This window comes from Bufo bufo, chromosome 2 (genome assembly GCF_905171765.1).
Source record: "Bufo bufo chromosome 2, aBufBuf1.1, whole genome shotgun sequence".
NCBI classification, from domain to species: Eukaryota; Metazoa; Chordata; class Amphibia; order Anura; family Bufonidae; genus Bufo; species Bufo bufo.
Window position 1 is genome coordinate 544189308 of NC_053390.1, and position 23132 is coordinate 544212439.

Below are 23132 nucleotides of genomic sequence, written 5' to 3' on the forward strand. Positions count from 1 at the left end.
CCTTGTCCATTACGTTTCATACTGTACTGCTGATGGGAACCCTACTCTGCACAGACCTGAAACCTGAAAAAGACACTGCTTCTTCACTTTCTGGTGTATGTTTTCATTAAAATAATACCAAACCTTTTGCTACTTCCCAAAAAAGGGGATAATTTTTGGAGCGCTTGTTAAATGCAAGCCATTGCTTCTTCCGAACCATTTTTAATTTGAAAAAGCGTAACAAATTCAATGCAGCGTGTTTTTAAGCAGCTTTTTGTTATCACTGGCTACCATCCACTTACCCATAGCCATATATGTCACTGTGATTATTAAAGGGAATCTGTCACCAGTTCGATGCGGCCTTTCAGTTTTAAAGGGAATCTGTCACCAGTTTTTCAGAGTCCTCACTAAGGGCAACATAAACAAATGACAGACCCCCTTAGCAAACTGCTGGGTCATTTTCTTTAACTGAACTAGTTGTTTTGCCAAAATCTTGTATTAAACAGCTACAACACATGCCAATGAGTCCCAATATTCATGAGCTCATGGCTTTCTCCGCCCACCTGCCTCTGATTGACAGTTTTTTTTTTTCCAGGTAATAGTTAGGTAATAGTAATACAGTAAAATATTTGAAAATCAATGACTAATGTCAGCAGCACATCACCCCATGGAAACAGGAGATGTGCTGCCATTCATTTGGGCAAATATCTGCATCTTAAATGATGCTTTAATGAGTACAGATTAACTTGCTATATCATCAGCTGGAGTTCTTTACGGGCAGAAATCTGCCTGTGTAAAAAGGGCTGTAAATGAAAAGGTAAAAAGACCAGTTAAGTCAATTTCATTTAAATGATATTTGAAATTTGCAGTGTCAGTTTCATCCTTTTCTAGCAGCTAATTACTGCAATGCATTCAAGCTAATTATAATTAACACACGCCGTCTTGTAGGAGTTCAAGCTGGTAATATTATTACTGTGCATATGCATAGTCTTTAGAGAAAAATATTTCTATAATCAAGAACATAGATTTAAAATAAATAAGAAATGAACATTTTTTCATTAAGAGTGAAACATGTCACTGTGCAAATTATATCAACAGAAGGTAAAGCACTAACGTCAACGTCAGACAGCCGTGTGCTGGCCGGGAAGGACGGTCCATGTGACAGCCACATCTCTCCCATACCAACTACGCCACATCTGAGTGATGTGAATACAGTACAGAAGACCAGACAAGAACTCACTGCATCATGATTCTCTATGATGCTGTGAGTTTGAGTCAGATAAGCAGCACTCTGTCCTGGAGATCTGGTCATCAGATACTACTTTTTGCTGGACCGTATGACACTGGCCTAATGGGGAAATTTACGAAGACTGGTGTTTCATGTTTGGTCTTAGAACAAGTTTTTTCATGTAAGATGCCCAAAAATCATTGATGCACACACATTCTGGGAGGTGGCACTATAAAAATAAATCTGGCCAGCCGGGAGTCGTCCTAGATTGGAAGGTGTAACTTATGCCAGTTTTCTGAACTAAGTAGTCTTAAATTTGTTGGGTTGTATAGACCACACCCACTCCATTCCACACTGTGCCAACTTTTTTAGAAAAGTGCAAGTACGATGTAAACTGGCAAAAAGTTGCAAATTACAGAAAACATGTGTCTGGGAAAAGCATTAGTCATAAGCTCCACCATTCTGCTTACATCATATGATCCCATATGGTTGCTCTTCCAGGCCACAGAAAAAATAACAGCTGTCAGGTGACTGTCACTTCATATTTAGGCCATTTCCTGTTGCTCAAGGAGCAAGAAGAGGAGTGCAAGAGCAAGCAGACACGGACTGGGTCACCAAAACACTGAGCATTAGTATTACGGGCATCAACCACTATACACCATAGATTGAGGCAAAGGCCAACTTTATTGGACATGAGACAGTAATGTAGTAATGTGAAAATCAGGGGTTTGAGCAGCTCTCACCTGCCGAGGATTCCACTGATATAGCGCGGACCGGCTCCTTCACCCGAAGTAGGAGAAATATGAGTATGAAGAAAAAAGATTGGTTGGTCCAGCTTGTATTCGTGGTAATCCAAAAGGCTTTATTCAATATTCAATAAAATCCAGGTACAAGAATGCAGGTCTACATGTTTCGGGCACAATATAATCTCAGCCCTTACTCATGACAATTTCAAATACACTGCAAGGTGTTTTTATAGAGGGGAGGGAATGACTTCCTCACCTGAGGTAATTAGGCTGAGGGTCAACCACTCCCATCCACAAGTCTGCACTTAATTAAAAACATACCAAAAATTTATGTGGTTCATTAAAACAACATATTCAGAAAAATGACATATTCAGAAGAATAAAGGAACAGGATAGAGGATATAAGAAAGGGATGAATAGTGAATGAACAATAAATTGAGGATTAATATTGTAAGATGAGGTCAAGTCTTTTATTAAGACCATGAGGTTGGCGACTTTCTAATTGGAAAATCCAATAAGATTCTCTGTTCAAAAGCTTGCGTTTTCTGTCGCCACCTCTTAAAGGTTTTTTGACTTTTTCGATACCTTGTGCTGACATATATGAGACATCTCCACCATGTACCATGGCAAAGTGGAGACTTGCCGCAGATATATTGCGGTTCGCATGATGCGGTATGTCTGATATATGTTTTCTGATGCGTGTTTTTATGGCCTTTGTTGTGCATCCTACATATTGCAACTTGCATTTTGTGCATGTTATACAGTAGATAGCAAAGGTGGTATTACAATTGAGAAAAGAATGTATCTTAAAAACCTGGCCATTAGCAGTAGATTCAAAATTCTGGCTGGTTTTCATATATTTACAACAAATACAGATGGAATGACCACATTTGTAGTTCCCTTTTGTGGATAACCAGGTACTCTGGGTTAAACGGGATTTATCATTTTTGAAAAGGGATGGACTTACTGAGCTGGCTATGGTGGGTGCTTTTTTGGCTGCACATTTTACGCCTTTTTGTGCCATTGCTGCCCATATTTTGTCGCACGCTAAAACAGGAAAGTGTTTTTTCACAATATTGCAAATTTGGGTATATTCTTTGCTATATTGTGTAACAAAGATATTTTTTCTTTCATGGTTTGGTGTCTCTCTGATATTTTGACTGTGTTTTTTCACATTTGTAGTTAGTAATAAATTCCTATCAATATTTAATACCTCTCTGTTGCATTTATCCAACATTTTTTGTGGATAAGCTCTATGTGTCAATCTTTTGGTGATGTTTTTTGCCTCTGTTCTGTAGGTTGACTCGTCACTGCAATTTCTCCTAGCTCTGATTAATTCTCCCTTGGGTATATTCCTGATAGTGTGTGTGGGATGACATGACTGTGCATGCAATAATGTATTGCCAGCTGTTTGTTTCCTGTGTGTGCTGGTGTATATGGAGGCTGTGGCGGAGTCCCCCCTGAGTCTGAGATCTAAAAATTCAATGTTGTTAATGCTGTGTTGAACGGTAAAATGAATACCATTTACACATGAATTCAGATAATCTGTGAACAGCGGTACGGCCGCCACATCGCCCGACCAAATAAAGATCAGGTCGTCGATGTAACGGCCATACCACCTCACATGATCCGAAAAAGGGTTGGTGTCGATGAGGAGGAAGCTCCTCTCCCACCATGCCATAAAAATATTAGCAATGGAGGGAGAGAACTTGGCCCCCATCGATACCCCCGATGTCTGCAGGAAAAACTTTCCATCAAACATAAAATAGTTTCGTCTCAGGAGGAAGTCCACCACAGCCACCACATACTCTGACAGCACCACAGAGAAATTTCCAAAGTTTTCCAAGAACCACACCAAGGAAGTATGAACCATATCATGGGGGATGCTAGGATAGAGTGCAATTACATCCGCAGTAACCCATGAATATTTTTGGGACCATTCAAGCTCCTGTATTGCTTGTAAAACTGATTTGGTGTCCCTTAAAAAAACAGGAATATTGGGGATCAAAGGCTGCAGTAACGAGTCAACCCACTGGAATATCAGGAATATACCCAAGGGAGAATTAATCAGAGCTAGGAGAAATTGCAGTGACGAGTCAACCTACAGAACAGAGGCAAAAAACATCACCAAAAGATTGACACATAGAGCTTATCCACAAAAAATGTTGGATAAATGCAACAGAGAGGTATTAAATATTGATAGGAATTTATTACTAACTACAAATGTGAAAAAACACAGTCAAAATATCAGAGAGACACCAAACCATGAAAGAAAAAATATCTTTGTTACACAATATAGCAAAGAATATACCCAAATTTGCAATATTGTGAAAAAACACTTTCCTGTTTTAGCGTGCGACGCCAGATACAGCAGCAGCACACATCAGAAGGAGTCCCCAGCCACCCGGCCATCTTCTGCCTGTTGCCCCTTGCTGTTGGCGCCCCCAAGACTTGAAAAAGGAGTTATAAACCACGAAACGCGTTGTCAACTGAACAATAAACAGTATCTTTACCTAAAAACCTGAAACTGTGGTCGTCCCTGTGCGCCACAGAGGTACCCTATTGTGTGTTTTCGGACACAAATCACTCTTCTCAGTAATAGAGGCAGGAATAGATCAGGACAACAATTAGAGTTTTTGTTGTTTCCATAATGAGAAAGGGGCGGATTCGAGAGATGTTTTTGAGGTGCAGGAGACAAAAGCGGGCGAGAGATTGAATATAGGGGGTGAAAGAAAGATCAGCATCAAACATAACACAGAGACAGTAGGTGTACTGCCTAGGCGTGTAATCAGTAATCAATTTAGAGGTGCCAAACAAGGAAATGAATTGAGAAATAGTATACATTACATGAAGATAGTATACATTACATGAAGATAGTATACAAATGATTTTGTAGCCACTTGGGATGCAATTAGATGAAATGACTACTTTATATCATCTACTGAAATAAAAGGGTTTGTAATTACGAAAAAAAGGTTCCTTATCACTGCCTAAAGATAGCATACAGCACATTGACAGTGTTCATCTCAAATGTCTATTTTTGTTTTCCCCACAAATGCTTTACCATATTGCTGATTGATTCCTGCTGTTTCTAATATAAAAAAAAGTAGTTTATGTACTTTGCAATATCTACATCATTGAGTTCCCCGCAGAGGTAGCTGTTTCTTTGACAACATTTGGATTTTATTTTTGGTAAAATTTACACTATTGAATTGCTTATATTCCTTAAAATATAATGAGTGTCTCTTCAAGAAAGCAAAAACTGCCTAAAGGCTCACTATATGCAATAATACTGATACATTTGCTTAAACTTCAATGCCTTAAAGGGAACCTGTCACTGGGATTTTGTGTATAGAGCTGAGGACATGGGTTGCTAGATGGCCGCTAGCACATCCGCAAGACCCAGTCCCCATAGCTCTGTGTGCTTTTATTGTGTAAAAAAAAAGATTTGATACATCTGCAAATTACCCTGAGATGAGTCCTGTACGTGAGATGAGTCAGGGACAGGACTCATCTCAGGTTAATTTGCATATGTATCAAATGTTTTTTTTTTAGACAATAAAAGCACACAGAGCTATGGGGACTGGGTATTGCGGATGTGCTAGCGACCATCTAGCAACCCATGTACTCAGCTCTATACACAAAATCCCGGTGACAGGTTCCCTTTAAAGTTTTTTTTTTCAGCAAGTGGCATTTATCATGTAGAGAAAGGTAATACAAGGCACTTACTAATGTATTGCGATTGTCCAAATTCCTTCCTTTGCTGGCTTGATTAATTTTTCCATTGCATTATACACTGCTCATTTCCAGTGGTTACGGCCACCGATGCAGTGACGATATGAGGTGGCCAGGACTGGAGCTACTGAGCATGTGTGCCTATGCGCACTGCTTCGGTCCCGGCCACTAGAGAGGCTGGCGCCTTCTCCTATAGTGTGGAAGCACGACCACTGCTGCTGGATTGAAGAATGGTTGTAACCCTTAGAAACAAGCAGTGAATAATGATATGGAAAAATGAGGGATACTTACCTACACCAATCCCCAGCTGCTCCCATTCCATTACTTACTCACTCCCCTGGTCTCTGCTTCCCGGTCTGATCTCAACTCATAGAAAATGCCTGGAGATGATAACTCTGCTAATTACTGGCTGCAGAGTTGACCCATCCTGATTGGTTGGGAAGAAATCTGTTACTTTTATATATTTTTTATCCCATATTGAGACCTTACTAACACACTTTTCTCCCTGGACAACCATCTACAAGGGGTATTCTGGTTTTAACACATTATCCCTATCCACAGGATAAAGAATAACTATTAGATCAGCAGAGGATCCAACTGCTGGGCACTGCCACTTCATGCATCTTTATGAGTCTGCCAGACTGTACCTGGCTATCTCCAGCAGTCTCCTAGAGATGAATGGAGTGGAAATGTGAATGCTCGACCTGCCAATCCATTCATTTTGGGGTGCCCTGTTGGGTACAGGATCCCAATGCTCACAATTGGTCGGGGTCTCAGCGGTAAGGACCCCCACTGATCTACTAGTTATCTGATATCCTATGGATAAGGGATAACTTGCTACAACTGGAATAACCCTTTAAGTATGAATCTGAGGTTCACTAAATATGTTCTCTACTGAATACAAATATCATTTTTAAATGTATCATTAGTAAAGTGTGTATGTTTCCACTGCACTGATTTATGTTACTTAAAGAGGTCATCCTGCCTGGGAGCCAACCCCAATGATACGGATTGCCCTAATGACTGGCACCTCTGCTCCATTCTGTCTCTGCAAGACCTGGAAGTGGCTGGGTCCAGTGACCACTGTGACCAGTGACAGGCCTCAGCAGTCACAGTTGCTTAGATGCTAGGTCACAGCAGTGATGTATCCTTCAAACCTCTGTGAGCGCTAAAGCCGCTTCCTGGAAGCACCTGAGAATGGAGCAGCGATGGGACCAGATAGGGGAGTCTGCTTTTTTATGTGATGGGGCACAATTCTACAGTATAGGACTTGTCAACTCCAAGGCCAGACAACCCCTTTAATGATTCAATATTTAAGCAATGGAATATATGTTTATCAGCCAAGTAAAACGAAATAGAAAAAGCACTGAATTTATTACAATTTTATTTACCTTGTTCTCTCTTTGTGTCTTTACAACCTTTCAGTAAATCTAGGAAGTGCTGAAGCTATTCAGGTTATGCATTATTTAGAGCGGCTTACAAGCTATTTTGTTACAGTTTAACACTGGTGTGCATCTGCCTCTGCATTATGAAATATACTGCTATCGTCTTTCATAGCAACACAATAAACTCTTTTTACATATGAAATGTACATCTCTTTTATGTCGGTGATTTATTGTGCACTAGCTTCCATAGATAAAGAAATGTAGAACAGGCCTGTGCGATCAAAGCAACAGACTAAATAGCCATTGAAGAAATTCTCGGATGTTTTCACAATAGATTACATCCTTTCATTAATCTAACCATTTTCCAAGGGCCAATAAACTGCGGCTAAGTGCAATTACCAACTGGGGAGTTATAAATAAAGCTATAAAATATTCAACTAATTCATAACTCATTTAGCTACAGAAACTTTGCCATATGTTGTGATGTCACTGTCCTGTGGTCACTGACTGTGGGAGAATACCTTTTTAAAGGAATACAACAGTAAGATTATTTCTTTCTTCCCCTAAATATCTATTGGCCAAATAGTGAGCCCAAACTAATATTACGATACAAGGTACACAGTCCAAAGAACTATTTTCATTAACAAGGTTTTCCGGGATTTTAATATCCTCAGGATAGGTCATCAATATCAGATCGGTGGGGGTCCGACACCCGGCACCCCCGCTGAATCAGCTGTTTGAGGAGACGGCACGCGTAGTGCGCACATGCCGTCTCCCTTCTCTCTTCCTGCTCGCCGATGTATGTCTATGGGACAGCATGGTGAACAGAAAGAGAGAAGGAAGACGGCACATGCGCACTGCGTACACCGTCTCTTCATAAAGCTGATCGTTGGTGGGCCCGGGTGTCGGACCCCTGCCGATCTGATATTGATGACCTATCCTTAGGATAGGTCATCAATCGAAAAAGCCAAGAGAACCCCTTTAATGCTCTAATGTAATGGTGCTATATCCCATATATTATATGTCTGAGTCAGGATGTGATGTGTTCTACCGTGGAACGCACCACACTTTGTTAGCAAGCATTTCACTTCCGGTTTCGCACAATAAAAGAGGGCCCATTTCGCTAACACTCCAGCATGTCCACTGGTGTAAATACACCATTCCCCTGCTGATTTTTTCTGCCTTACAACTCTATCTATCCTATGGCAACTTGGTAATTCCTGCTCTTATTATCTTTAGGGGACCCAATACTGATTAGAGGAGTTATGGTAACGTATATATAACATAGATATGATTTGAACCCCTCAGGATCTGTTTTTCCATAGATTGCTTCACTTTTTTTTTTTTTTTTTTTTTTTTTTTTTTGGTTTCTCTGCCTTAATTATTTTTTTTTTTTTTTTTTTTTTTTTTTAATTAAAAATAAGGTCATTACATATGAAGAAATATGACAAATTACATAATGATATCAAGTGATGACATATGCATATTAACAATGAACAGATACTAAGACAGGTTCCTTTTTATATCATTTCTATTGGATGCGTCGTACATCTAAGATATCAAATCATAATATCAGTTAGCATATTTATAAGGGTCATATTAAGCTCACTTAGTAATAGTAGTCTCAAGCATTAGCCGTAGGTGGAGAATTGTTGGGTGGGTCATTCAAATTCCTGTATAAGAGCCATTCCTTCCATTGAACCCTATAGGAAAGTATCTTACGGCTCTCCCAGGCAGCTAATTCTTCGAATCTACAAAGCTGGTCTATTTTTCCTATCCATTGGGAAATGGGAGGTACCTCTTCAGATAGCCAGAATTTTGGGATTAAAAAGCGTGCAGCACTTAACATGGTATGGGATAGTTTGATTGGTGATTTTTTTGTTACTTTGGGAAACCAACTTAATAAAGCTATTTGTGGGGATAGTGGAAGATTCATCCCACATATTTTGTTAGTATAAGTGAAAATATCCTTCCACCACTTCTGTAATAGAGGGCAGTCCCACCAAATATGAAAGAATGAACCTCTATCTTTCTTACATCTCCAGCATGTGTCTACATTATTTGAGTTATAGAGGCAGGTAATGTCTGGGGTCCTGTACCACCTTGTCATTATTTTGTATCCATTTTCTTGGATGCGAACGCACCTAGAAATTTTATGTGGAGTGAGTAAGACTCTTGGTAAGTTTTCCTGTGTGAAGTTAATGCCCAGATCCCTTTCCCATAATCTTATAAATGCTGGCTTAGTCAAGGACATCGGTGATAATATTTTTTTATAAATTTGAGAGATTAATTTAGTATGTCTGGTATGGTCCGATATCAAGTTTTCAAACCAGGTCAGGGGACGTGATAGATCTTTCAAAGGAATATTTTTTACCATGAATGTACGCAAGAAAGTTAGCAAGTAAGGGATCTTCTTACTCTCTGGAAAAATATCTAGTAGACATTCCTCTTTCAATACCTCACCTTTATCATCAAATAGTGAACTAACAGGTAATGGGGAATTCTTAACTGAAATTGGAAGACACTCTCTCAGGCTAGGCGGTGCAAACGCCAGAATATCTTTCACTTGCAATAATGGTGAGGGTAGTGGAATGGCATGTTGTGTTTGTTGGAACCATTTCCATGTATCTAAGGTCGATTTTACTATTGGGTTAATGGGTTTGTCTTGGACTGGGAAATTTTTCACCCCCACCAATAGGCCTGAAAGGAACGAGCCCAGCTCAGTCTGTTCCATGGAGACCCAGGCTTTCTGGTTTGGATGTTTAAACCAATCTATCAGCCTTGACATCAAAACTGCTCTCCCATATAATTCAGGGTCAGGTAAACCTATTCCCCCATTAATCTTCGGTCTACATAGCACTGTGCGAGCTAGACGAGCTTTTTTCCCGGCCCAAATAAATGTGCTGATTTGACTTTTCACTTTAGCGTAAAATGTTTTTGGGACTGGGATCGGTAGTACCTGTTGAAGATATGTCAGTCTTGGTAAGACTAATGAGGTGGCTATGTTTTTTCTGCCGAACCATGACAGCATTGGATTCCCCAAACCCGCTAGCTGATCAGAAATCGATTGAAGGAGAGGTATGTAGTTAAGTCTAAAAAGAGAGGATGGGTCAGGGCTAATTTTGACTCCCAGATATGTGATATATGGGGTGTCCCAGTTAAAGGGGGAATTTGCTTTTAATGTATCCCTAGCTGAAGTAGGGAGGTCTATGCTAATAATATGGGATTTGCCCATGTTAATTTTAAAATTTGAGTATATGCTGAACTGCTCTAGTATCTTATAAATTAAGGGCAAGGCCTTGGCCGGATTAGTGTTCAGAATTAGTAAATCGTCAGCAAAGGCAGCTACCTTGTGTTCTTTTTGACCTATCTTGATGCCCATTATCTCTTTTTCCAGCCTGATGGCCTGTAGTAACGTCTCCATCACCAAAACAAATAATAGAGGTGACAATGGGCATCCCTGTCTGGTACCATTCCTAATGCCGAAGGAGGGTGACAGAGTATCGTTTATAATGATGGAAGCCGAGGCATGAGTGTATAGGGAGAAAATGGCATCTATAAATGGATCAGGGAACTTAATTATTCTAAGGACTTCTTTCATATAATCCCAATTCACCCTATCAAAGGCTTTTTCGGCGTCCGTGCTAAGGAGGACAAGAGGCCGTTTGAGTTTCTTTGCGAAATATATAGCATTTAACACTTTGGCGGTATTATCTCTGCCCTCCCTACCACGGACAAAGCCTACCTGGTCTTCTTTGATTAAGGATGGGAGAAAGGATGATAGACGTGTGGCCAGCATCTTAGCCATTAGTTTCAAATCTAAATTTAACAGGGATATTGGGCGATAATTAGAACATTGGGAGCTGTCTTTCCCCTCCTTCGGAATCAGTGTGATGTGGGCTCTTGTCATGTCTGCAGACATCGGAGTACCAGACAGGGAGCTATTAAATATAGAAAGAAGATATGGCCCTAAAGTTTTATAAAAATTGCGGTAATACAGGGCTGGGTAGCCATCAGGCCCAGGACTCTTCCCATTGGGGAGTTGTTTAATAGCAAGTATAAGTTCTTCCATCGTAAAGGGGACTTGTAAAGACTGAGCTTGGGCTTCTGTTAGTGTTGGTAAAGCAAGGGAATTTAGAAAGGAAGACACTGAATCTCTAGGAAATTGTATGGGTGAGCCATCTCCTATGTTATATAGTGCATGGTAGAATTTCTGGAATTGTTTGGCAATTTCTGAAGTAGAAAAAACCTCGTTTCCATTGGGGGTTCTAATCCTATGAATGTAGTTATGGGATTTCCTCTGCTTGATACGCTGCATCATGAATTTAGAAGCTTTATCTCCATGCGCATAATGTTTGTACTGCGCATGGAGATAATACTTAGCTGAAGTCGCATCAAGCAGGGTTTTTAATGTGTTTTTTGTTTCTGTGAGTTCTTTTAAGTGGGAATCCAGTAAAGTGTTTTTATGGACCGTTTCCAACCGGTGAATTTGGGCTAGAAGATTATCTATTTTTTTTTTCCTTTCCTTTTTAATTTTGGACCCCAGACTTATAAACTGACCTCTCATGAAGGCCTTATGTGTATCCCACAGTATATGAGAAGATATTTCTGGACTAGAGTTAATGGAGAAAAATTCCTCCAAAATCTCTTGAGTGTGTTTTTTGTTTTCCTCCGTGGAAATTAGCTGTTCGTTAAGTCTCCACCTGAAGGCTCTGGGTTCTAGTGAGGGGGTTTTAATTTTGATAAACACTGGTGCGTGGTCCGATAGTAGTATATTACCTATGTAGGTGTGGGTGCAAAGTTGTAAGTGCTCTTTTGATAAGTATAAATAATCGAGCCTTTGATACGAATTGTGAGGGTGGGAAAAGAAAGTGTAATCCTGTTTCGAGGGATTATGTAGACGCCAGGTGTCATACAGGGCTCCAGTGTATAGCTTATTTTTAAGGTGTCTAAGTGCTTTAACAGATATTGCTGACTTATGGGAAGAAGAATCAAGTAGGGGGTTTATCACAACATTTAAGTCTCCTCCAAATATCACTACTCCCTCTTTGAATGTATCTAATATAGTAATAATTTCAATTAGCCATGAGGTCTGGTTTAAATTTGGAGCATATACATTGGCAAAGGTATAGATTTGGTTAGCTATTTTACCCTTCAACAGTAAATATCTGCCATCAACATCTTGAATATGTGCAATATATGTGAAGGGCAAGCTCCTCTGGATCCCTATGCTCACGCCTCTGGATGCAGCAGAATTTGACCCACAATGATACCATTGTGGAAAAGACGTGCGGGACATATCTGGGTATTTGTTAAATTTAAAATGTGTCTCCTGTAGCATCAGGATCGAACATTTTTCTTTTTTGATATGAGAGAATATTTGACTACGTTTCGAAGGGGCATTAAAACCCTTAACATTAAAGGTAGCAATACACAGGTCAGCCATTTGTTATTATAATGACTGAGTGTGTAACGCTGAAAATGTTTAGCGAAATATGTGTAGGTGTACTTAGATTGTACTTAGCCATCCTAGGCGGAGCATTGAGGCTGCACAAGAGTCTCCTTCCCACCTTGGTAAGTTGGTTTGATGTTTTATGGGACCTGTCAGTGAACCATAGAAAAAATAAAAATAACAGTAAGAACAAACAATAACAGCAGTCATGTATAAAGAACATAGGAGCAAAACTGCTCCAGAAGTGAGTAGGGGGGAATACAGTACACGTAGTAGTGTATCTCATTGTATTACCCTCAGGGTGAAACGCTTATTCGCACTTAGAAAATGAGTATCGGCTCCAGACCTGCAAGAGATATAAAAGAGAAAAAACATAGCAGGACTTAGGAAGACTCATTAATTATAAGAATCATTGTAGTCCTATTTAGGACATTTACAACATTTGTTAAGTCCTGAATCTATTTAAAAATCAGGGAGAGGGAGCCGTTTTGGTGTTGATTGGCGTCCTCTTCTAGATCTTTGTGGCTTGCCATGACGAGGTGTCTCCCAAGGATCTGCAGATGGAAGGTCTGGGAGCTGGTTATTACGTTGAATGTAGTCCCAGTTCTCAATGGGAAGCTGATCAATTTGTAGTGCATCATATATTTTGGGTAAGTCCATGTAAGAAGATATGGATAAGCGACGACCTTCATATAGGAAAGATAACCCGAAAGGGAATAGCCATTTATATAAGATTTTCTTGTTTCGGAGCCAGTCAGTAAGTGGTTTTAGTGCTCTCCTTTTTTTCAGGGTTGATTGAGCTAAATCTTGAAATATTGTAATAGGGCTGTCTTCCAGATATAGCTGAGGTAGGTTTCTTGCTTTGTTAAGAATTGCATCTTTAGCTGGAAAATGAAGAAACTTACAAATAACGTCTCTTGGAGGTTCGGCAGGTTGGGGCTTGGGTCTCAGAGCCCTATGTGCCCTCTCTATGACGATTTCGTGGACCGAATCAGGGCCCAGTATTTGTAGGCAAATATTCATTACCGCTTCTGGTATATCAGCAGAGCCTATAGACTCAGGGATCCCCCTGAAACGCAGGTTATTGCGTCTACTCCTATTCTCCTGATCTTCTAGGAGCGTGTATAGGGAGTTTAGGTGCAATTGGTGTAGTGACAGGGTGGAGGAGACAGCGCTCTGGTGAGTTATAATCGCTGATTGATTTTCCTCTAATGTCTCGACCCGCCTCCCAATATGGCGCACGTCCTCTTTAATGGAGGTGAGATCTGACCTGAGGGGTTCCAGAGCTTCTAGTAGCGCGTCTTTTAGGAATGCCCGGGATATAGGCAGGGTATCTGTCTCCGAGGGGACTTCTCTTACCCTCTCTGCAGCTGCGCTATCTTTCGGTGCGCTCCCTGAGGCTTTCGGTGTTCCGGGCGCCATCTTAGTTTCTTTGGCCACATGCGTCTGGGCGACTTTCTTGATGAATTTCTCCATGGATTCACTGTTTGTCTGTGACCTGGCTTGGCCTTGTACATCAGTGGGTCTGGGGCCGCCGATCTTGACCATTTTAAATGTTTGAGTGCCGCTGAATAAGGCTGTAAGGGTAACTTATAGCAGCAGAGCTTCACTTCATGCCTCCGTACAGCTCCGGTGCAAGCTCCGCCCCCAGATTGCTTCACTTTTGATGATTACATTGAGGATCACCATATCTAGTCTAAGAATTGACTCTTAGTCTTGTCACTCAATTTCTCTGATGCCGCAAATGAATTTTAGAAGAAATATTACATATTGGCAGTTGCCAGCATAGAATGAGCCATATAACTACCTTAACTGGAACCTATTTTTATGTTACTTTGGATCTAAACAGTTTGTTATATCCAGATAATGTATTTATTGCATAACTTGACTATTGTAAAGGCACTATTTCCAAATTTCTACATAATTTTTGCATATATACTGAATGTCTACTATATTTTCATTTAGTGTTTGATAAAGGTCTTTTGGACTGAAACGGCACACATGCATCTAAGTTGCTTTGCAAGAAAAATCAAATAAAAAGATTTCACTGATTACACAATATCTGAAGGTGTGCAAAGTTTTATTCTATGTATTTGAGGGTTGGGAACCCACAACTAAAGCACCCAAGAATTGGAAAAGAGTTGATCAAGGTCCTATATCCCATTTAGGGACTCAGCACTGAGGCTCAAGTATCTTTCCAGAATAGAAGAACCTTGGAAATGCGGGGCCATATTTAACACCAATTTTCACCATAATTCCTACAAGTTCAACAAATTTAGATATCAAAATGGGTTTGGCTTGGTAGTTGCAATATATCATATATATTAGTTTACTTCAACAAAAAGTAGTATACAGGGATATATACCATATAGGAACTCATATTTATAAGGTGCTGTATGCGTTAAAATATGTTGCGGATGCTACTTTCTGTTAGTTATTATTTTACTTACATACCACTTTACAGACATTAATGGTCTAAATTCCCTATGCAAACACAGAGAGAACATACAAAGTACATGCAGAGGTTGTCATTGGTTGGATTTGAATCTAGGAACCCAGTGCTTGCAAGGCACCAGTGCTAGCTGCTAAGCCACCATGCTCAGCCATCTCACGCGAGTTACATTTTAAAGGCGTTTTTCCAAATTGTAAGTGGTTTGTTAGGCTATACCATCACTCCCTCATCAGTGAGGTTGTCATTGGTTGGATATGAATCTAGGAACCCAGTGCTTGCAAGGCACCAGTGCTAGCTGCTAAGCCACCATGCTCAGCCATCTCACGCGAGTTACATTTTAAAGGCGTTTTTCCAAATTGTAAGTGGTTTGTTAGGCTATACCATCACTCCCTCATCAGTGAGGTTGTCATTGGTTGGATATGAATCTAGGAACCCAGTGCTTGCAAGGCACCAGTGCTAGCTGCTAAGCCACCATGCTCAGCCATCTCACGCGAGTTACATTTTAAAGGCGTTTTTCCAAATTGTAAGTGGTTTGTTAGGCTATACCTTCACTCCCTCATCAGTGAGATTCCAACTGCCAGAAACCCCAACATGCTTCTTCACAGACATTCCATGCGCAGTAATGCTTCCGGTTAGCCGCTGTGCAGGGATGTACAACACTGGGGGCCCTACTGTAGTTGCCTGCATAGAAGGTTGCACCACTGCAGGAGCCCGCTGTGTAGAAAATAAGCTGCAAGGTCTACAGTCCCTTCCTTTTTTGTGAGCAGTTGGATCTCTACTGATTATAATGTTATGACATATTTTGCTGATATGCCTTAACTTTATAAGATGGGAATACCTCTTTAAAGCTAGGAAACCACAACAATATGGAGTCAGGTCTCACATAGTCAGTGCTTGGTCAGTGATTTCCATCAGCGATTGTGAGCCAAAACTAGGTGTGTGTCTAAACACAGAACAAATGCAGATCTTTCCCTTATACTTTATCTCTGTGTGGCCTCCACACCTCATTTTGGCTCACAATCTCTGACCAAATGCTGATATTGCCCTATGCACGCAGGTAATGTGCTGCCAACAATGTACAAAGTGAATGGGGGATGAATGATCTTAATAGCGATAATTTTTCCCTCTTTCCCTTTGTATCGGACCATATCAAAGGGTCTTAAACAAGGAGCGATTGATTTGTACATCGTTGACCGGCAGTCATTATCTGCCGGGTATCAGCCCGTATAAGATGACCCTAAACACAGTATGGTATATCACCTTTTCCCAGAGAATTCATTTAATGCTACTTTCACACTCGCGTTTGGTGCGGATCCGTCCTGGATCTGCACAGACGGATCCACACCGATAATACAACCGCATGCATCTGTTCAGAACGGATCGTTTGTATTATCTTTTACATTGCCAAAACGGATCCGTCTTGAGCACCATTAAAAAAGTCAATGGGGGGGCGGATTCGTTTTGCAATGTGTCAATGAAAACTGATCCGTCCCTATTGACTTACATTGTGTGTCAGGACGGATCAGTTTGCCTCCGCATCGTCAGGTGGACACCAAAACGCTGCCAGCAGCGTTTTATTGTCCGCCTCCATGGTGGAATGGAGGCGGATCGGAGCCAAACTGATGCATTCTGAACGGATCCTTATCCATTCAGAATGCATTAGGGCAAAGCTGATCTTTTTTGGACCACTTGTGAGAGCCCTGAAACGGATCTCACAAATGGAAACCAAAACACCAGTGTGAAGGTAGCCTAAAACACATGTACAAACTACATAAACTAAAGCATGGGCTCATTTATGAAACTGCCCATAGTAACCAATCAGATTCCACCTTTTATTTTTGACAGCTCCTTTGGAAAATGAAAGGTGGAATTTGATTGGTTGATATGGGAAACTTAGCCAGTTCTTCTTTACACCAGTTTCATAAATGTATTTTTTTTAAGTAACAGTTTTTTAAACATTAGGAGGAATATTGTGAACATTTATGAAGAGGTACAGGAAAATTCTACAGTTTTTTTAAGGAAACATAATTATTATAAAGAAAGTAGGCATAGAAGTTCTTGTTCTACACTTAACCCTTAGGCCTCATGCACACGAGCGTTGTGTGCATCCGTGGCCGTTATTCCGTTTTCCGTGATTTTCTGCAGACCTATTGACTTTAAATGGGTCCGTTGAAAACTCGGAAAATGCACCGTTGTTCATCCGCGGCCGTGATCCGTGTTTCCTGTCCATCAAAAAAATATGACCTGTCCTATTTTTTGGACGGACAACGGTTCACGGACCCATTCAAGTCATTGGGTCCGTGAAAAAACACGGATGCACACAAGATTGGCATCCGCGTCCATGATCCGTCTGCATAAAAGCTTTTTCAGTATATTCTAACACAGAGGCGTTCCCATAGTGATGGGGACGCTTCAAGTTAGAATATACTGAGAACTGTGTACATGACTGCCCCCTGCTGCCTGGCAGCACCCGATCTTTTACAGGGGGCTGTGATCCGCACAATTAACCCCTCAGGTGCCGCACCTAAAGGGTTAATTGTGCGTATCATAGCCCCCTGTAAGAGATCAGGTGCTGCCAGGCAGGAGGGGGCAGACCCCCTCCCTCCCCAATATTATATTCATTGGTGGCCAGTGCAGCCTCACATCTCCCCCCCTTGTTAAAATCACGTTCCGAATCCCCCATCATTGGTGGCCAGTGCGGCCTCACCTCTCCCCCCCACCTTGTTAAAATCACGTATCGAATCCCCCATCATTGGTGGCCAGTGCGGCCTCACATCTCCCCTCCCCAGTTAAAATCACGTTCCCCCATCATTGGTGGCAGTGGAGAGTTCCGATCGGAGTCCCAGTTTAATAGCTGCGATGTCTGTGACCGGCCGGGCGCTCCTCCTACTGGTAAGTGACAGGTCTGTGCTATAGGCAATGCGCCGCACAGAGCTTTCACTTACCAGTAGGAGGAGCGCCCGGCCGGTCACAGACATCGCAGCTATTAAACTGGGACTCCGATCGGAACTCTCCACTGCCACCAATGATGGGGGAACGTGATTTTAACTGGGGAGGGGAGATGTGAGGCCGCACTGGCCACCAATGATGGGGATTCGGAACGTGATTTTAACTGGGAGGGGGAGGGGAGAGGGGAGGCTGCACTGGCCACCAATGAATATAATATTGGGGAGGGAGGGGGTCTGCCCCCCCCTGCCTGGCAGCACCTGATCTCTTACAGGGGGCTATGATACGCACAATTAACCCTTTAGGTGCGGCACCTGAGGGGTTAATTATGCGGATCACAGCCCCCTGCAAAAGATCGGGTGCTGCCAGGCAGCAGGGGGCAGTCATGTACACAGTTCGTAGGATATTTTAACTTGAAGCGTCCCCATCACTATGGGAACGCCTCTGTGTTATAATATACTGTCGGATATGAGTTTCACGATCTAACTCAAATCCGATGGTATATTCTAACATAGAGGCGTTCCCATGGTGATGGGGACGCTTCAAGTTAAAATATACCATCGGATTGGAGAAAACTCCGATCCTATGGTATATTAACTAGTGATGAGCGGGAGGTGCCATATTCGGTTTCGCGATATTTCGCGAATATTCGCATGAATATTCGTGTTATATTCGTCGAAATCGAATATTCGCAATTATTCCAATTATCGCGAAATAATTTTTCGCATATTGCGAAAATTTATCTTGATAGTATAAGGCAACGTTCCTATGCTAATGACTATGGCTAGGCTAATATGTGTATATTACGAAATTTCGTAATATTGCTCTAACTTCGTCTCTTAGAATATTACGAATATTCTAAAAGACGAAGTTAGAGCAATATTAAGAACATTTGCAAAAGTCGAAATTGCGATGCGAGTAATATAACACGAAATAGTCGCATGAAGATTTAAACTTAGCACTGCTATATTCCATATTCTAGCCTAATATGGAATATAGCTGTGTTAAGTTAGCACTGCTATATTCCATATTAGGCTAGAATATGGAATATAGCTGTGCTAAGTTGAAATCTTCATGCGACTATTTCGTGTTATATTACTCGCATCGCAATTTCGACTTTTGCAAATGTTCTTAATATTGCTCTAACTTCGTCTTTTAGAATATTCGTAATATTCTAAAAGATGAAGTTAGAGCAATATTACGAAATTTCGTAAAATACACATAGATTGTATTTAAGCTAATATACTGCTATAGTAATAATTTTTAATAGTGTACATATTTTACAAAACTTAAGTTCAGAAGAGGCAAAAAAAATTACAGGAAAAAAAAGGGATTATAGCACTATATTAGCTAAATTACAATCTATATGTGTATTTTACGAAATTTCGTAATATTGCTCTAACTTCGTCTTTTAGAATATTCGTAATATTCTAAGAGACGAAGTTAGAGCAATATTACGAAATTTCTAAAAGACGAAGTTAGAGCAATATTAAGAACATTTGAAAAAGTCGAAATTGCGATGCGACTAATATAACACGAAATATTCGCATGAAGATTTCAACTTAGCACAGCTATACTCCATATTCTAGCCTAATATGGAATATAGCAGTGCTAACTTAGCACAGCTATATTCCATATTAGGCTAGAATATGGAGTATAGCAGTGCTAAGTTGAAATCTTCATGCGAATATTTCGTGTTATATTACTCGCATCGCAATTGCGACTATTGCGAAATTTCGTAAAATACACATATAGATTAGATTGTAATTTAGCTAATATGGAATATAGCAGTAAGTTGAAAACGCCACTGACTGGAGCAGCCAGGAAGCCAGGAATCCAAAGGACAGGTAAGAACAACTTTAGGGAAGTGGGAAAGAAAAAAATATAATAAAAAAAAAACAAAAAAAAAAACGAATATTCTATTTCGCGAATATATAGAACGATATTCTAAATATTCGCGAAATCTCGAAATTGCGATATTCGAGAAAAAAATTCGCAATTCGAATATTCGCGCTCAACACTAATATTAACTCCTGACTTTACATTGAAAGTCAATGGGGGAACGGATCCGTTTGCAATTGCACCATATTGTGTCAACGTCAAACGGATCCGTCCACATTGACTTGCATTGTAAGTCAGGACGGATCCGTTTGGCTCCGCACGGCCAGGCGGACACCAAAACGACCGTGGATCCTCCAGAAATCAAGGAAGACCCACGGACGAAAAAACGGTCACGGATCACGGACCAACGGAACCCCGTTTTGCGGACCGTGAAAAAATACTGTCGTGTGCATGAGGCCTTATTCACACGTCAGTGTTTGGTCAGTGATTTCCATGAGTGATTGTGAGCCAAAACCAGGATTATAGCCTCCACAGATATAAGGTCTAAGGGAAAGATCTGCACCTGTTCTGTGTCTAGAGCCGCACCTGGGTGTGGCTCAAAATCACTGATAGAAATCACTGAACGAACACTAAGGCCTCATGCACACGACCGTTGTGTGCATCCGTGGCCGTTGTTCCGTTTTCCGTGATTTTCTGCGGACCCATTGACTTAATTGTGCGGATCAAAGCCCCCTGTAAGAGATCGGGTGCTGCCAGGCAGCAGGGGGCAGTCATGTACACAGTTCGTAGTATATTCTAACTTGAATCGTCCCCATCACTATGGGAACGCCTCTGTGTTAGAATATACTGTCGGATATGAGTTTTCACGATCTAACTCAAATCCGATGGTATATTCTAACATAGAGGCGTTCCCATGGTGATGGGGACGCTTCACGTTAAAATATACCATCGGATTGGAGAAAACTCAGATCCGATGGTATAATATGGACTCCTGACTTTACATTGAAAGTCAATGGGGGACGGATCCGTTTGCAATTGCACCATACTGTGTCAACGTCAAACGGATCCGTCCCCATTGACTTGCATTGTAAATCAGGACGGATCCGTTTGGCTCCGCACGGCCAGGCGGACACCAAAAAGACTTTTTTTTCATGTCTGTGGATCCTCCAAAAATCAAGGAAGACCCACGGAAGAAAAAACGGTCACGGATCACGGAACAACGGAAATCCGTTTTGCGGACCGCAAAAAAAAACGTCTGTGTGCATGAGGCCTAACTGTGTGAATAAGGTTGGTCATTGGAGTATTAGCGTTAAATAAGTTTATAAGAACTCAGTGAACAGAAAAAAAAAACATATCCTAACCTACTCAGTTTATGGTCCAAAAAATTTTAATTTTAAGAAAATAAAATTCAAGTACAAACTAAAAAAATTGTAACTGGATTATAATGGGAAAATGTACAAAACCATGTCCAAATGCATCTACAGTACCTAAGCCAATCACTTTGATATCCAAAACAAGAAATTTGGCAAAGGATTGCGCTGGCAGTGTAGTAGTATTCACATTCAGAATGTCTTGTAACAACATAAGGACACACTAGAACATGACTGGGCTCTATACTTCAACACTAAAGGGTTTATTTTTAATCTAAAATATAGAAACTTATAAAAACATAAAAAATAAAAACTTGTGTCCCTGCAAAGTCGGCGGTTGGTGCTCTGCTGTGCAGTGAAAAGCTTGAATTTTTCACTTTATTCTCAATATCTCTCTGGGTCACTGTGGTTGGTCTATACGGGTGGACTGAGAACTTAAAGTGGCCCTGGAAAAAATACTAAAAGTGTCCCCGTTTTGTAGCTGGGTCCACATTGATGGAAGGCAGGGCCAGCAATACGATATTGTGGCATATTATAATACCCCAACAAAGCCATAAACCACATTCAATCACAAAGTACTGCCAGCAGCACAAAATACATCCCCAAAAACTTCCACTGGCTGGCCCCTGGGCATCGGCCCACCAGGAGATTTCACTCTAAGGTCTATGGCCAATCCGCTCCTGTTGGTCTCCCATATCCTTGCAAAATGCTATTACTTTCCATGATGGAAAACTTATTTAACGAGCTATTTCACTCAATATTTATCACTTACCCACAGTTTTCTGGTCACCCACCACTATTACCACTACCACCAGCATTACTTTGGTGAGGAGGAGTCTATGAAGTGTCTGTCAAACAAGCTCACTGCTGCTTAACACAACTCAAGAGCTGTCAATGATGTTATAATTTATAGGAAGTCAGTATATAAGAAAAAAAATCTGCAATATTTGGCATCTACAGTGCTTGAAATCCAACTTACCAGCCTGGTTGGTAGTGACATTCAGTGAGACATACTGCCTTGATCCAGGACTGAGCTCAGAAACACCATTTTCAGCCTCAATCTCAAAGGTGTAATTTGTATGGGCCTGAAGATCTATTACCATCACAGAGGTGTTTCTGAGGCCACTTTGCTGAGGTAAGTAACGAACATGAATTCCACATTCCTCGCAAACCCTGGCAATAGAGTTACATTTCTTGCACACAATGTTATAGTAGACATCTTTCCTTCCTCCGGTGTCTGCTGGAAACATCCATTCCAAGAAGACACTAGTTTCATTGATATTGGAAATTGCATTTCGTGGCGGTGATGGTGGCCCTTAGAATAGATAGAGAAATATACAGGGTTAATAATAAAAACATAGCATTAAAATGTGTTAGGCTACTCTCACACTAGCATTTTTGCAGGATCCGGCAGGGTTCAGCAAAAACTCTCCCGTTACTGGTAATACAACCATCTGCATCCGTAATGAACAGATCTGGTTGTATTTTCTTTAACATTGCCAAGACCGATCTGTCATGAACTCCATTGAAAGTCAATGGAGGAAGGATGCGTGTTCTATTGTGGCAATTTGTGTCAGAGAAAACAGATCCGTCCCCATTGACTTGCATTGTGGATCATAACGGATCCATTTTGCTCTGGGATTTTGATCCCAGGATGGAAAGCAAACTGCAGCTCTCCGGTATGAGAAAGGAGCGGAATGCATTTTGGAGCATTCCGTTCTGTTCAGTTACGTTTTGTCCCCATTGACAATGAATGGGGACAAAACTGAAGCGTTTATTTCCGGTATTGAGACCCTATGGCGGATCTCAATAGCGGAAAATAGAAACACTAGTGTGAAAGTAGCCTAATATGACTACTTTTAGTTTATTAATTAGATAAAATATCTACAAAGTGACCTTTATCTGCTACTCTTATATACTGAATATCTTATTTTCCAATCATGTGGCAACAGCAAATGCATAAAATCACACAGGCATGGTTAACGGAGTTTTCACTT

General features: G+C 40.9%; 1 protein-coding gene across 1 annotated transcript in view; it reads right to left on the reverse strand.

The window, feature by feature from the left end:
* EPHA5 (EPH receptor A5) overlaps positions 1-23132 on the reverse strand; it is a 475337-nt gene that overhangs the window by 157205 nt on the left and 295000 nt on the right. The window contains exon 5 of the mRNA XM_040418046.1: positions 22115-22450. Within this exon, the coding sequence (XP_040273980.1) occupies positions 22115-22450 (336 nt within the window). The remainder of the gene's footprint in view (positions 1-22114; positions 22451-23132) is intronic.